Genomic DNA, 16,720 nt, shown 5'->3' on the forward strand with positions numbered 1-16,720 from the left:
CATTTGAGAAACTCACAATGGTATGATGAAATGCATTCTGTTCAGATTTCAGTGAATAAACGAGGGGCATGGGGCTGGCATTCCAAAGAGTGTGGGTTCCACTCTCTCCCGGCACTTGGGGGTTTAGCTACTTTGAGTAAAAGTCTTCTTGACAAGAGTCTCAGGTAGGCCACACGTTTGACACCCCCTGAGGGTCGGGGCAGCCTGCCTTGTTTCCCTCCACTTCTGGGATATGTTCTCTGCCTTTTCTTCAAATACAGGTGCTCTGGATTGAGTTCCCAGAAACTCAAATAAGCACACAGACTAACAGAAAACTAGAGGTCTGCCACTTCAGCAGTTCCCTGGACAGAGCACACACCAAGACAGGTGAGGTCCCTCCAGAGACTCACAGGTGGGTGACTATTGGCTGAACTATGTCAGTGTCATTTAGGATGGGAGGCACTTACATAGAATAGTCACGAGCCACTTGGAGTCCCCAGCTTATAATGCTCTGAGTTCAGTCAATATTTCAACAATTCCTTTGGGAAAATGTCTCTTCTCTGGATAAAATGGTGGCCCCCAAAATGTACGTCCCCCCAGAAGCTGTGAATGTGACCTTATTTGGAAAAAGGGTCTTTGCAGGTGTAATTAAGGATCTCGAGATGAGACCATCCTGATTAGGGTGAGCGCTAAATCTAATTGCAAGTGTCCTTAGAAGGGAAGAGAGGGGAGAAGACATTGTGGGGGCGGAGCCCCAGAAAGAAGTTTCCAGGCTCTCGGCCTCACATAGACAGGTGTTGGCTCAGGTAGTAAATGGCCAACTGTGATTGCATGGCCATCAGCTGTGGCTAGTTGGCCGTCAGCTGTAACCAGTGAGCCATTGGCCACTAATATAACTGCTGTGGCTGTGCTAGCAGAGAGAGGGAGAGAGAAGAAAGATGGCGGTTTGAGGGGAGAGAAGAGAGGAAGAATGGGGGCTAGCAAGAAGATGGTGGCTGGGCTGGCAAGTGTGGATGGCGGTTTGCGGACAGTGTGGATCCAGCCTCCAGTGAGAGTATAGTGCCGTCAGAGAGAATATAGTGGTATGACTCCCCTACCTATGGCTCCATGGGTGTTCCTTTTCGGCCTCACCATATCCTGCGTTCTTGTATGGAGTGGGAGCAGAGACCCCGCAGGCCGCCCTGCATGACAAATGGTGCAGCGAGCAGGGTCTCCCGCATGACAAATGGCGCAGCGAGCAGGGTATGGTGCCGGCCAAAGCTCTCCAAAGGACGGTGGAGCAGTTTGTGTATGTGAACACCCAGTCTGAGGAAGACCAGGAGGAGCAGCTGCCGGAGAGCTGGACCCCCGTGGAGGGGTGGGAGGACGTGGACGGTTCTCCCACCGGCACAGGAAAAGCCATGCAGCTGCTGGAGAGAGGGAGCCCCGTGGAGAGGTGGAAAGATGTGGACGGTTCCCCAACCAGCACAGGCCGGAGAAAGCAAAGGTCGTTGCAGCCCTGTGGGCCGGGGAAGTTCCTGCTCAGGCAGCCCGGATGCAGGACTTATAGTCCCAGGAGGTAACGCTTGCTGAGTCCTCCGTGGGAGATGAGGGTGAGGTCAAGGTCGTCCCTCACCCCCAGGACAGCTCTGGTGAATGACTATGGACTATGGGGAATTGCCTTCCATCCCTAATTTGATGGACCGCTTGACTGTTTGTTTGGGAACTGTTGTTAGTGGAACTGGGGGATATTTGCTTTTGTCTCTTGACTGGCCGCCATTGAGAATATGTAAGCACCTTGATTGTGAGTCGCTGTTGTTCCAGCAGGGTACCCTGAGAGGCACAGAGAGAGTGGCAGTGCGCTGAGAGGTCTGGCTGAGCCCTGAAGATACCCTGGCTGTGCCCAGGAAGTCGGGCTGTTCCCAGAGAGAGTGGCAGTGCCCTGAGAGCCCTGGCTGTGTCCAGGAAGTTTGGCTGAGCCCTGAAGATACCCTGGCTGTGCCCAGGAAGTCGGGCTGTTCCCAGAGAGAGTGGCAGTGCCCTGAGAGCCCTGGCTGAGTCCAGGAAGTCTGGCTGAGCCCTGAAGGTACCCTGGCTGTGCCCAGGAAGTCGGGCTGTTCCCAGAGAGTGGCAGCGCCCTGAGAGCCCTGGCTGTGTCCAGGAAGTGTGGCTGTGCCCACAGAGAGTGGCAGTGCCCTGAAAGCCCTGGCTGTGTCCAGGAAGTGTGGCTGTTCCCAGAGAAAGTGGCAGTGCCCTGAGAAATCCTAGCTGTGCCCGGGGAAACTAGTGGTACCCTAAGAAGTCCAGGAAGTCTGGCTGTGCCCAGGAGTACTGGTGGTGCCCTGAGAAACCCTGGCTGTGTCCGGGAAGACAGGTGGTACCCTAAGAAGTCCAGGAAGTCTGGCAGTGCCCAGGAGTACTGGTGGTGCCCTGAGAAACCCTGGCTGTGTCCGGGAAGACAGGTGGTACCCTAAGAAGTCCAGGAAGTCTGGTTGTGCCCAGGAGTACTGGTGGTGCCCTGAGAAACCCTGGCTGTGTCCGGGAAGACAGGTGGTACCCTAAGAAGTCCAGGAAGTCTGGCCGTGCCCAGAAGCACTGGTGGTGCCCTGAGAAACCCTGGCTGTGCCCAGAGAGCCTGGCTGTGTCCAGGATATTGCATTCACCCCAGGCTCCTCGCACAGGTCCCTCATGGAAGACGCTTGTCGCGTGATTGTGAGGCGAGAGCCTGTAGGGGTGGAGTGTGGGGGCGGAGCCCCAGAAAGAAGTTTCCAGGCTCTCGGCCTCACATAGACAGGTGCTGGCTCAGGTAGTAAATGGCCAACTGTGATTGCATGGCCATCAGCTGTGGCTAGTTGGCCGTCAGCTGTAACCAGTGAGCCATTGGCCACTAATATAACTGCTGTGGCTGTGCTAGCAGAGAGAGGGAGAGAGAAGAAAGATGGCGGTTTGAGGGGAGAGAAGAGAGGAAGAGTGGGGGCTAGCAAGAAGATGGTGGCTGGGCTGGCAAGTGTGGATGGCGGTTTGCGGACAGTGTGGATCCAGCCTCCAGTGAGAGTATAGTGCCGCCAGAGAGAATATAGTGGTATGACTCCCCTACCTATGGCTCCATGGGTGTTCCTTTTCGGCCTCACCATATCCTGCGTTCTTGTATGGAGTGGGAGCAGAGACCCCGCAGGCCGCCCTGCATGACAAATGGTGCAGCGAGCAGGGTCTCCCGCATGACAAATGGCGCAGCGAGCAGGGTCTCCCGCACGACAGACATATAGAGAAGGTCAGTTGAAGACAGAGGCAAAGATTGGAGTGATGCATCTACAAGCCAAGGAGTATCAAGGGTTGCCCGCAGCCTCCAGAAGCCAGGAGAGAGGCCTGGGACAGATTCTCCTTCAGAGCTCCAGAAGGAACCTACCTTCACAACACCTTGATTTCAGACCCTGGCCCCCAGAACTGGGAGAGAATAAATTCTTGTTGTTTTAAGCCCCCCAGCTTATGGTGACTTGTTATGGCAGCCACAGGAAGCTCATATACCTCCCAAGATAAGCTTTTACTGCCCACTGACATCTAGCACTCCCTTTAATCTTAGTCTCATTTGGCGGCTGGGGTGTAATTATATACACCTGCCAGTGAAACTTAAGATTTAAATAAACTTGATGTTCACCTGATGCTGACCTTTCAGAGGCATTGCCTTGATGCCAAAAGAACAGGAGAACCTGAAAGCACCAGGAAGTGCCAGTGCGCAAATGCACTCTGTTTTAACAAGTAAGAAATGGAAGGTGATGGAACAAGACTCCTGAGGACAAACCTCGAGAAAGCGAAGGGAAGTTTGCACATGCTGACTCACTGTCACCACCTTTCCTGATGCTGGGCTCTGTGGTGATGCTGGTGGGGGATGTATGGCACGAATGCCCAGCTTTGCTATGTCAGTAAATAAACTCTGAAACCCCGGTGGTGTAACATGACAGAGGTTTCTGTCCAGCTCACGTTGAGCAGCTTGCCTGTCCTGGACGAGGTGACTTAGGTTTTCAGGCTGCTCCCATCTGGCACCTCAGTTATCTTGGAGCCATTGCTTTCAGTCCCACGGAGGGGAGGAAGAGAGTGGAGAAGGGACCGCCTCTCGGAACTGCCCATTTCCACTCAGGGTACATTGGGGAGTATTGGTGGCATGGCCTCGTGTCAATCCATGCACATGAGTGTGCCGGGCGCAGAGAGACTGCCTCAGTGGGAATGGGAGGAGCCAGGAGGGGGTGTGCACAGACTGTCCGTCACCCTTGCATCGCCTACTGCTGTGCAGCCAAACAGCTATCCCAAGGCCAGCCAAGTACCTTAAGGTTCTGTAAATTATATGGATCCTCTTGGACCCCAGAAAGTGCATGGTTACTGAGGGATAGCCTGGGAATGTGACAGATTGAGTTTCCGGCCTCACATTAAGTCTCCTGAATACCTGGGGCCGCAGCAGCAACCAGCTGGCATCGACGTGCCTCTCCGAGCACCACGCGCCAGCAGAGGCCATGGCAACATTCACTTCATGGAGGTGACTCTGCATTTTCTAGGTCCTCTCCTCGCACAAAACATGCATTTCCCTCTGTCCTGTTCACAAGCTACACTGGACCCACAGGTGTAAGTGCAAGGGTGACACATCATACATTCCATTCCATCTTCTATGATGAGGAAAGGATGGCTTCCTTCCTCGCTGCTCAAAGTGTGGTCTGCTGACCAGTGGCACCAGCGGCAGCAGACAGCTGGTTGAAATGCAGGTGGCTGGGCCCTACCGAGACCTAACAAGTGAGACTGTGCATTTTTGGCAAGTCCCCAGGTGAGTCCTATGGACATTACCATTTGAGGAGCAGTGGTCTATAGAATTTGTTAATTCCAGAGTACGTTGACAAAATGGTAGATGAATGTTTAACTTGAAGGGTCTTGATAATAATCTTAAGGGGTACCAGACAGACAAGAGTTAACATGACCTTGAGAAGACATGCAAAGGCCTGTGTGCACAGAGAGCAAGAACAGCTCAGAAACTCAAGGCTCAGAATCCTTTTCACAGCCTCTTGAGTCCTTGAACAAATCATAGTTAGAACGGGGTCCTTCGTAGAATATGAGAGTGCAAAATGTGCAAAATGTGGATATTCAAGCACTTTCACTTGAGTAAAAGCCTGTCGTTAGGATAAGGGTCCTGAGCTTACTGTCAGGCTGTTGGCAGGGCAATAGGTAGAGACACAGAAAGGCTGTTCTGGAATCAATGCAGATTCCTGGGAGTGTGATTACCTCCGATCTGAAAAATGAAGGAAGGAATTATAGAACTCATGGTTAATAGCACTGGGCTGGCTCTTTGCTCTCAGACCTGTTCAACTCTTGTGTTTTCCCAAAGCAAACCTCACGTGTGACTTGGTACTCGAGAGCCCAGCTGTGGCATTTAAAGCAGATAACACCAGCTCAAATGGAGTCGTCACTAATAACGTAATTAAATGTGCTTGAGATCCTGTTGTCCTGCACTGTTCAGATGTAGCGATGTAAGACCAGCACGCTGCTGGGTACAAAAGGAAACTGCTACAATTTATTATTTTACCAGCTGAATAGAAATCAATGTGTGGATAAGTATCCTTGGGGTGGGTGCCAACGACCTATCAGATGAGGTATAAATTTTGGTTTTTGTTTTGCAATTTTAAAAATTGAGATACAAGTTATGTAATATAACATTCATGATTTTAAAGTAGACAATTCTGTGGGTTTTAGTATATTCACAATGTTGTGTAACAATTACCATTGTCTAATTCCAAACCATTTCCATCACCCCCAAAAAATAACCCCATATCCATTGGCGGTCACTCCCCATGCCCCACCCTCACCCCCTGCCAACTACTAATCCACTTTCTGTCCTGTGAATTTGCTTGTTCTGGGCATCCCATGTGAACAGAACCGCACAGCATTGTTCCATGTATGGCTTCTTTCGCTGGCATAGTGCTTTCCAGATTCATCGATGTTGTGTCAGAACTGCAGCCAGCATCTTCCAGGGGGACACCTGTGTGCATGCTTTCCTGGCTGACCTCGGCCCTCCAGGTGAAAGCCACCGTCCTAGAGGAATCAGAGTGATGTCACTCACGCACAAGGCTTTCCGGGGCCCGTCGTGATGCAGAGCCAATGTCTGGCAACTCTGGAGAAATGAATGGCTTTGACACTTATGTCAGGGAGCAGCAGCGTGACGCCACTGGGGAATTACCAGCCCCAGCCAGTCAGGCCCTGTGATGTAACAGGCCCCAGGTACATGTGTGCACTTAGATTTGAGAGGGGCTGGTCTGGAGAGCTCTGTGACATCTTTCTGAGCTGCGGTGGTGGGGACACTGCATCAGCTACAGACTCATAACCTGCACCGCCCACCTCATGCCCGGCCCTGCCTAAGGTGGGTGCGCGGGTTCTGCAGTCAGACTGCCGAGACTCAAGTTTTCACTCTGCTTAGTGGCTCTGTGACCTGGCAGGACACCCAGCATCTCCAAGCCTCGTTTTGTACCTGTGAGATGAGGGTGACGACAAAAACAGCCCTTATCCCGTAATGTTTATTATGAGGTGTAAATCGTGTGTCTACCTAATGTATTTAGTTCAGTGCTTGGTATTCGGTACATGGTCACCAATTATGATGATGATTGTCTATTTATCTACCTATTTACCTGTCTGACTACTGGAGGTGCCGGTAGGATGAACATACCTACCTCATATCCTCTCAGAAAGGATTACGTGAAATGATTGTGAAGTGCTTGATTCATTGTCTAGCATAAAACCAACACTCCATGAATGGTAGCAATTAATAGTATTTCTTTTGAGAGTATGAGTGCTGGGAAAGGGCTGAACATTTCATGACCTTTTCAGTCGCTTACTCTGAGTGACACTCAGGTGTGCCTCACTTGTCTGGCCACATGACCTTGGCTCCTTGGCAGTAATTGTTAAACCAGGAGCCAAGTGGCCCACCCTTCCCAGCCAGGGCCAGTCAAGGCAGGTTCCAATCTACCTGTGACCTGTTGGCACAGAGGTGGTGGGATGGGGAGCCCTTGGGGGGAGCCCTAAATGTTCTGTACCCTCAGACTTTGGTTATGCTGTCTAAGGGACCTTATCAGTTGAGGATTTTTAGCTGAAATCCCAAGGAAAGAGTGATTTATTTTTTCACATAATCACAAGTTCTGCGGTTGGGCAATCTAGAGTTAGTTATTATAGCAGTTCAGTGACATCCTCTGAGACACAGGTCCTTTCTGTATTTTCCTTTGCTATCTTTAGTGTGTGGTGTCAAGATGGCTGCCGCCACTCCAGGCATCACAACTTTATTCTCGGAAAGTCAGAGAAGCAAAGGAAAGTGTTATGGTCCCATGTCTAATTTTAAAACAAAAGGAAACATTTCCAAAGCCCATCCTCTCCAATAAGCTTTTCTCTCCAGGCTAATGGGTCAGAATCACGACCCTTCCTAGGCAAATCACTGGCAAGAAGAATGGATTAATTTCATGGCTCAGACCAATCACCCCTTAAGCTGGGTATAGGGTCACTGCCCATCAGCACATAGCCAAGAGGCAGAGGGTACCCCCAAGCAAAACTGGGGTTCTGCCAGCAAAAGAGAAGACAGAGGCCTGGATTTGTGTGGATTATTTGCAGAATAAGCCTTTAGCCCGAATCGGAAGCCTTTAGCCCGAATCAAACTCTTCAACCCTTGAAACCATCATCCCAATTACCTACGCAAACAGAAGCAGGAAGTGCAGAATTAAAACACAGAATGAATTTCAGGGAGACGTGATCAGTTTAAATACTGAGGTAGGAAATTCCTAACTATGGGAGCAAGCTGCTTCTGAAACAGATCACGTACCCCCTTTTAGGTTCACCTCAGGACTTCTAACCAGCTGAGATGTCCTTTGGGAGGGGATTTGGGGGGTGAGACCCCCAAGAGAGGCTCTAAAAGAAAGTGTGAGATACAAAGGGGGCTTCTGAGATGGCACAAGATCACCTAGTCAGATGGTCCCTAGGCTCTCAGACATCTGAGTCCCTTACCCGTGGGAGTAGACGGCAAGGAATCATGCCACTGAAATATCCGTTGGACATTGAGAATGGGGGTGACACAATAGGGTCAGTAGTATTTGGGGCCAGCAGTCTGGGCCACCATGCTGATCTTAGCTTCCAGAAAGACTGTGAAACAGACGCCTGCACAAGTGGTCACGGTATGAAAGGAGAAAGTGGGTGAGTCAGTGGATATTAGCAGAGGGAACCTGTCCCCCCCCACCCCCACCTCAAGGAAATCTCAGAAAGGGTTGGAGCCGGATATCGAGGGAGGGCTAGTGGTCTTCAAATCACACACACCAGGACCCAGAGTAATATGGTTTTAGTCTAGTTTAACCTCAAGGCAAGTGAGTGGTGGGAAATGTGAACTTGGCTGAATTAATGACTTTCTCTTGGGTGACACTGAGTGAAGTTCCACACCGGTGTCGAGTACATCACTTGATGGTTTAGCCCTGATTCAGCAGCTAGAATATCAGCCCTCTGAGGACAAGAACTGTGTCATGTCTTCCTGACACCTCTGCCTAGTGGAGTGTCCCCAGTATAATGGGTGTCACAACTGTTTGTGGGTCATGTTTTTAACAGCATTTTTTTTTTTGCAAGATGAAAATGGCACCCCAGCACAATTCAAATTGCATAGCAATGCAAAATGTCACCTATGTAATAATGAATTCAAACACATATTTGTGAAATAAGCTGTTGCAATTGTCATTCCTTACCATGACTTTTAAATTATATGTTGAAACTATTTCAGCTTTTATGAGACATGGGCAGTGGAAATTAATTGACCAGGGAGTTAGAGGTTAAGGAAATGAGAGCAACCATGAGTTCGCCATTAGAAGAATGAGTATCCTGCAAACGACAGAAATAAGGAGGCTTATTTTTCCCAACAGTCACTTAGTGGAAACATCTAATGAGGTTCTATGTCCTCCACAGAATCGCATGGGGACAGATGTTTCTCTTCTTTGGTTTAGTCTTTGTGAGTTGCAAATGTTATCAGTGAAAATGAAGGGGGGACAGTGGAACTGTTGGGCTTGTCTATAATGAGAACATCCCTGCCAACAAGAGCCGACATCGCAGAGAGAAGGGGCCACGGTCTAAGCATGATATGCAACCTTTACGTGTGTCTAGACCTGCCTGGCCAGTTGCACAGAGCTTTCCCAGCTGTTATCTCATTTTCTCATTGGAATCACCGTGAAGGGGGGGCGGGGCAGGGGTTCTCAGCCTCACTGTCGCGTTCAGGGGTCTGGGCTGTGAGAAGTAAGATGACCTGTGTCAAGATTGCACCCCAATGCAGGCCTGCTGACACTTCCCAGGGCCAACTGCTGGGGAACAAATGCCCCGTATCACCCGGGAAGCATTGCCCTGACACATATGGTCTCCTGAAAAGAATATCAAAAATCAAATGCTTCAAGGACAGAACCTGGTCCAAAGGGACTGGATTCCCTAGACACTGGGATGTGTTTTCCAAGAAGGGAAGGCAGGGCACGGAGCTCGGGGTCAGGCATGTCAGTGGGGGTGAGCGTGAGTTCTCGAGAGGGGGTGAGGAAAGGTGGCCCTCCCTGGCAGGAGGGTGGCGGTGCCCACCAGCGACACAAGCCTCCACCTCCCAGTTTCCTTCACCAGCAGGGTTTCCCTCTCCATGAGCAGCAAGCTGGGGGCACTGCCCAGAGCTCAGCCTTGGTCCCAGAAACCCGGGGCTTCAGCTGGGCTCTACCCTAAACAGGGACTGACCTCAGAGGAGGTGATCTAACCTTCTCTTCACCTCAATTTTTTCCTTTGCAAGTGCAGATACATCAATTGATTGATTGATTTGATTAATGAAATGATCTCTTGGGGCTCTTGGCAGGAAAAGAGACCAAGCAGACAAAGAACTTAGCATGGAGCTTCACACATATTAAGTGCTCAGTAAAGGTTAGCTATTATCATAATTATACAGGACTAAGTCAGAACAGGAATGCGTAGAACTGTACTGAACATTACTAAAGTAATTTTAATTAGTACATGCAACAGAGATGCTTGCCCTCTCAAACCCATGCCACAGAAACAACGTTAAAAATCGTTTTGGTTATTTCATGCCGTGCTGTCCTACTCTAAGAATGGGTTGTGATACTCTCATTAGAAGTTAAGGCCCAGAGAGGCATATAAATTCATACCAATTCAAAGAAAGCCATCTTATGTTCTGAACATGTAGGCGGGGTTAAACCACATGGCTCTTTCATTCTCACTTCTAATCCTGGTGAAGAAACAATATGCCACCTTCTCAGAAACCCTCAGTTTGCAATTTCCTCCCTGAAACTGAAGCAGCCCCATTCTCGAACAGTGGTTGTGCAAAAAAATGTATGAAGTACTCCAGCGTCTTGTGCAAATTCCATGTGAAACAGGTTTCGACTGAGCCAGGAAGAGGCAGGAGAGGCTGTTTAAAGGACCAGGGAACGTGGATAAGGCATAAGTTTGAGGAGAGAACAGACATGCTTTCATAGCAACTGAGATGGCGAATTTGGTTCCTGGCAGGCAAATGCCCAGCTGTGGACATCAGACACGCATATGGATACAGAAGAGGGAAACGGAGAGTCTAGCTGGACAGGCGAGGGCTGTGAAATCACGGAGGATCCCGTTCTGGTGTATTCGCTCCTCTCTCCCTTTGTCATCTCAGGCCTTTTATCTTCTGCTCTTGGCACACAATTTGTCCTTCCTGGGTGCCACACAAATGTAACATCAAAACAGTCTATGATGTTGGTAACAGAATTGTTTCAAGGGTACAAGCTCTGGAGACAAAAGTGAAGGCACAAAACATTAAGGCAAGACGCCCACCATCTAGTGCAGAAATTTACATACAAATGAAGAACTAAAACCTACTGTGTGGGGGGGAAGCTCAGATTGGGGAAACCACAAACTACAGCAGTTGCACAGGACTAAAATTAGCCTCCTCAGTTGTTAGAGGTCAGAGCCATGGGTTACTTTCTTCTAAAACATAAAATGGACAATATTGTCCAAATATCAAGTGTCACCTGGTTCCTCAAGGATTTAATTGTTAAATCAACGTTAAATTAAGGTTGCACCAAAAAACAATGGTTTCAATGTTTGTTTCTTTTGATTTCTAGTATTTTTACTCTTATGGAAATGCCACGGTTTTTCTAAATGGTTTTTCAAGCATTTTTCGGGTTTCGGTACTTAGAAGTGACATCTGAGCCCTTTTAATGCCATCTGGCTTAAACGTTAGCTTCTGCAGTGACGTGAATGATCTAGTCAAGCCTTGCTCATTTTCAAAGAGAAATCACTAAGCTCATAAATGTTTCACTAATGTGTAAGTTTCCACGTCCTTCTCCAAAGTCATTTCTATGGCTCATCTCCCACTAGTGATCTTGAAAAATGATATTATTTTATGGCTTTTTATCTTAATGAAAAGACTTAATCCGAAACGATCATTGATTTTGTATCATGTCCGTGGGAAAGTTTACAACCCAAATAACCAACATGAATTATTAAGTCAGTCAACCAATATTTATTGAGCAGGTACTACATGAGCGCGTCAGCTATCAGAGGTCTACTCCTTACCATGCAGAGGCTCACAGCCTAGTGAGGTGGGCTGTACAAGGAGCAACGGCTGTGACTCTGCAGACCTCAGCGGAGCTCCTCATTCAGCCTCTCACAGCTCTGGACGATCAGGCGTGACCTGTCACAGCTGACTCTACTTTGCCCTGAGTCTGGAGTCAAGCTAACAGCTATTGAGGACTTGCTCTGCACCAGGTATGCGACAGGCACTTCCTGTTCAATTTTATTCTCCCAACAACCATGGCGATCCCATTTTACATGTGGGGAAACTGTGGATCAAGGCGTCAGCAAAATCATGAGGCCCTGAGCATGAGTCAGAATTTGAAACTAGATCTTTTTGGCTCCAGAGTTAAGACCCAGCCATTACTTAGTTTAGCTGCTCGATATCTGCCTCCGTGAGCCACGCATTGAACCTGTGGGAGGTTCTGTTGCATGTCAGTCAATCACTTTTTTGTTAGAAAGCGTACCTTTTCCCAGGGGCATGCGCAGAGCAGAATGGTCTTACCACACCTATTTAAGAGGATTCAAGTCGTGGAATCCTTCTGATGGGTTCAAGAGTGGAACTCAACCGAGATGTCAGCAGAGAGGCAGCCAAGTCCCTGAGGAGTTTTGTGATTACGAGCGGTGTTGTATGAGCACGTAGGTATTTCTAGCTTCACCCAATCAGACAGTATTTTTGAAGTAATTTTTAATAATCGAGAGGCTGGGGCTGGGATGGGCACTGAGGCCGTTTTCCTAAAGGATCCGTGAGGAGCATGGACAGGAACCAGAGGGGGACAGGATCTCTAACCCCACCAGTCAGGGTGCAGCAGACACTGAAACCAAACAAGCAGGGACAATTGACCCAGCCCCAGATTACCTTGCGACCCATCCCTCCACTCAGCAGAGGAGGCCTAGCGAATACACAGGAGCACAAAGCATCCACAGACGATTTCCCCAAATGTTTGATTGTATAAATAATTTATTTCTGTTCACAGCATCATATATGCATATAAAAGGGAGCGGGAACAGAAGGAGGATGATCAGGACAGAGAATTACAGCAGTAGAAACGAAAACTGAAACCAGGAGACATAGTCCCAACACCATGACAGAGAATGTGCGAAGAGAATTGTTCTAAAACAAAGCGGGCCTCCCTGTGTCTGTGAGAAAACATTTCCAAAGCTCACGTGGGGAGGCCACTTCCTCTATGTGACACCCATTCATTCTCCCAGGGGCAGGAGGCGTCATAAATCACTGACTGCTCCCCTGGAGGGGACTCCCTGGCTGCCCGCTCCAAGGTGACATGACCTGTGCTTCCTCTGTTTGGGCAGAGACAAAATGGGCTTTTACTAGGTCAAACATTACAGAAATCAACTGACACTCTTAACTATTAGTTGAGACACCACAGGGTTTTACTTTACTGCACAATTACTAACAGCTGATTGCACCCTTTAAGTATTGATAATGAAAAAAAACAAAATCATTTCGCATCATTTGTAAAGCATGGCAGGATTTGAACAGTGATCTTGAACTTAAGATTTTTTTAGCACAAAAAGGTTACAGTGTTTGGCATCTGCAATGTCACAAAATAAATATATTATTCTCTCAATAGTGTGGAACTACCAAAATGTCAAAGTGCTTAAGAAATTGTCGCATGTGAAGAAAATAAAGAAGATGGATTTTTTTTTTTTCAATAATTCTATACAGAATCTTCAGCTGATGGGACCAGCCCATTTAAAAATCAGTGAATATGCTGTCAATATGTAAACTGAAATCTTGCAGGCTTTTCAACATTGCTTAGCTATATTTTCTCTACTGAGTTTCTACAAAAAGACCAGCAGTGGAGGGTACCAAATACACTGACAAAAGAGAAAAGGAAAATGAGCTGCTAGGTTCCTTGTTTCAAAATATCTCATACAAGAATTGGGTTTCAAGCAGGAAGCCAGGAATTCTACCTCTGGTTCTTAAATTAATTTTCTGAGTGCAATGGACAGTAGGCATGGATTTGTAATCTGACTAACTCACATGCTCAAACATGATTATGCCCAATTTTTATAGGCCTCCTTTGTAAATTAATTGATCACAGTGGGGGAAAAAACATAACTCTACCTGTAAACATGGATTCAAAGAGGAAATCAAAATCAAACAGTAAGTTTAAGTTTCCTTTTCGATACTGTGTTTCAGGGTAAATGACAGCTTCTGCAAACCAAGACTCAGTCCTGATTATAAAGGATTTTTTTAAATTACATTATTAAAAATATGTATTTATTCTTCTTTTACTTTATTTCTCAAAGCCTCTTTCAAGTAACACTGTGAAGTGCCTGAGTACAGGTGAGCATGACATCACATGCTTGCTTGTATCTCAGGCACTCACTGTGGTTTGCATTTGCTACGCAGGCCAGTTCCCCAGGAATGAATTACGAAGGACCTCATCCTGGTGCTTTTCCTTCGCTTCGCTTTCAAATCCATGCAACAAGGTCAGCTTTTGCAATAAGGTGGGGTTTTATTTTTTGGTGCATGACATCAAATACGTTAATGAGACATTTTTAATGAAATACTTAAACCAGATAGGCCACAATGAACCCAATCAGAAATTTGAACAGGTCGCCACTTGCAGCGTAAAAGGATATAAAAGGGCAGAGCAAAGTCTTTTTTCCTATGGAAGGTGAGTATTCATTTGTATTTTTTTTTTTTTTAAACATGTCTGAAAACCAAAACCCATCATCAAGTGGTTATTATTGAGACATCTTTTGCAAAAACCATCTTGCCATTCAGCACACATCTGCAGCTGGTGTGCTCACACAAACCAATCAGTAGGCTAAGAGAATTTAAGATTCTACACATATGGGTCTAGGTATTTATGCCGATTACACAGTACAGAGGGAGGTCCCTGTGTACACACACACACACACACACACACACACTCACACATCCAGAGCCTTACCCTTAAACACCTTTAACTATCCTGCAAACAGTAAATGCATCATTTGCCACCACCTGCAACAGTTTTTTGTTTTTTGTTTTTTTAATTTTTATTGGTCTCTTTGTGTGATAATGACCTACACATGGACAGGTCCAAACCATCTGGAAGATGTCTGATTCCAGGCTGAAAAGCAGTTCTCAACAAAACTGGTCTTCCGTAACCACCACAAAGCACCAAGAAAGGGGCATCTTCGCGGGCCATTCCCCAGCCAAGGCCAGTGCAGGGCCCCATGCCCTGGAGCTGTGTATTGTTCCAGGCAGTTCTCTGATGGCCCAAACCACCACCTCGTTTGGGCCCAGAGCAGGACAAATGAAATTTCAACAGGGGCCTGCCCCGTGACATAAAATCACCCAGCTCTTACTGCCCCAGCACCTCCCACTGCCAACATGCCCCCAGATGGAGACTCCCAGGATTCTGGGAGCTGCATACCTCAGGTAACACACAGGTGAGGGCGGGGCAGCCTGAACTTCTGGCCCTGCTGGAGCAGGAAGAAATCGCTTTTGTCTCTGACATCTGAGCCTTCCACCTGGGCCAGGAGGGCGGAAGGCAGCCCCTGCACGTCCACTCTCCAGGGCGGCCTCCCACCCTATTAGGGAGCTCCGGCCTTCAGACAAAAGGTCCCCTGAGCTGGGGGTGGGGGCAGGTCGATGGCAGGCTGGCAAGTCAGCCTAACACGCCCAGGTTAAGTTACTAGCGCTGCATTTGCGTGCAGAGATTCCGTTTTAAAAATTCGAAGCATTGCTTTGGTTCGCTGTCTTTGTTCGCCGGCGCGGGTTCTCGCACATGCACCCACTCATCCATCCATTCATTCATTCCTGACTTGCTCGCTCGCTCCCCCTCGCTCCTGAACGCTGCCGGGCGCATTACCGCTTCTTCTTCTGCTTGAGGGACTTCCTGCGTTTCAGGATCATCTCATAGAGCTTGTCCATGCCCTCGGTGAGGCCCTCGCCGATGATGGCGCACGCCGGCTGGACGTGGTAGGTGGTGGCCGGGATGAGCTCGTGCAGCGCCAGCTGCTTCTCGATCTCGGCCACCGGCAGCGACTTGGGCAGGTCCTGCTTGTTGGCGATGACCAGCAGCGGCGTGCCCTGGTTCTCGGCGAACTTGGTTACCTTGTGCAGCTCCGTCTTGGCTTCCTCCAGCCGGTCCACGTCCACGGAGTCCACCACGTAGATGATGCCGTCCGTGCAGCGGCTATAGGACTTCCACAGCGGCCGCAGCTTCTCCTGGCCGCCCACGTCCCAGAAGTGGCAGCTGATGCCCTTGGCCGTGCCGTTGCTCAGCTTGATCTTCTCCGTGTTGAAGCCGATGGTGGGCACCGTGTTCACGAACTCGTTGAACTTGAGCCGGTAGAGCACCGTGGTCTTGCCGGCCGAATCCAAGCCCAGCATGACGATGTGCAGGGACTGGAAGGCCGAGATGTTGGAGGAGATGTTGCCCATGGCCACTGCGGCAGCGGCGGGAGGGCGCCGCCCCCCGAGCAGTTACAGGCCGGGCGCACCTGGGCCCCGCCTGCCGCCCTCCGCTGCGCCTGGCCCGGCCTGGGCGGCCCCGGGGTGTACGGCTCGGAGCGCTCAGACACCGCGGGCCCCGCGCCCGCCGGGCATTGCGTCTCTCCGGCCGGCTTTTGTCTCCTGCAAAGCCGCCTCCGCTGCCGTGGCGCAGGATGCTCGCACCCGGCGCCCTCCCCCGGCCCCGGCTCTAGCTGCGGCTTCCTCCGGCCGCACCCCCGCGCTCCCGCCGCTGCCGGGGCTGTCCGCGGCCGGCGGCTTGGGGCTCCCGGCGCCCAGCGCTCGCCTATGCCTTGGGCGGCGCCGCGGAGCCGGTCCCGCTCCTTGGGCGCGCCTTGGAGGCGCAGGCGGGGCGCGGGCTTCCCCGGGCGTCGCTGCCGCCTGGCTGTCCCCGCAGTCCCCGCGCCGCCGCCGCCGCTGCCGCCAGCCTGCAGCGGCTGGAGGGCGCCTGACTCCGCCCCTCGCGGGCCCCGCCCCCGCCCCGCCCCGCCCCGCCGGCCACGCCCCCGCTGCCCGGGGTCGGGTGTGGACTTCCCCGCCCTGCGGGCCGTTTTCGCGCCCTTCGGAGCGTTGGGAATCGCCCTCCGTGTACCCCTCTCGCGCCGCGTCCAGACAATGCGCTGGGAGCCGGCTCTTCCTCCGCGGAGGGGTGACGCATCTTATAAAAATATCTCTTGGCTCCCGGAACTCCCCGCCCCCTCCCCCAGTCCC

At 50.0% G+C, this 16,720-nt stretch overlaps 1 protein-coding gene across 1 annotated transcript; it reads right to left on the reverse strand.

The window, feature by feature from the left end:
- Window positions 1–12,476: 12,476 nt before the first annotated feature.
- Window positions 12,477–16,428, reverse strand: ARL4C (ARF like GTPase 4C). Its single transcript, XM_019739818.2, has one exon. It carries the CDS (start codon window positions 15,938–15,940, stop codon window positions 15,362–15,364), a length of 579 nt encoding a protein of 192 aa, XP_019595377.1. The 5' UTR covers window positions 15,941–16,428; the 3' UTR covers window positions 12,477–15,361.
- Window positions 16,429–16,720: the final 292 nt, after the last annotated feature.

The sequence above is a fragment of the Rhinolophus sinicus genome, linkage group LG01, assembly GCF_036562045.2.
Source record: "Rhinolophus sinicus isolate RSC01 linkage group LG01, ASM3656204v1, whole genome shotgun sequence".
NCBI classification, from domain to species: Eukaryota; Metazoa; Chordata; class Mammalia; order Chiroptera; family Rhinolophidae; genus Rhinolophus; species Rhinolophus sinicus.

Coding starts and splice junctions, on each gene's coding strand:
- ARL4C (XM_019739818.2), bottom strand. CDS start 15,940: ATGGGCAACATCTCCTCCAACATCTCGGCCTTCCAGTCCCTGCACATC.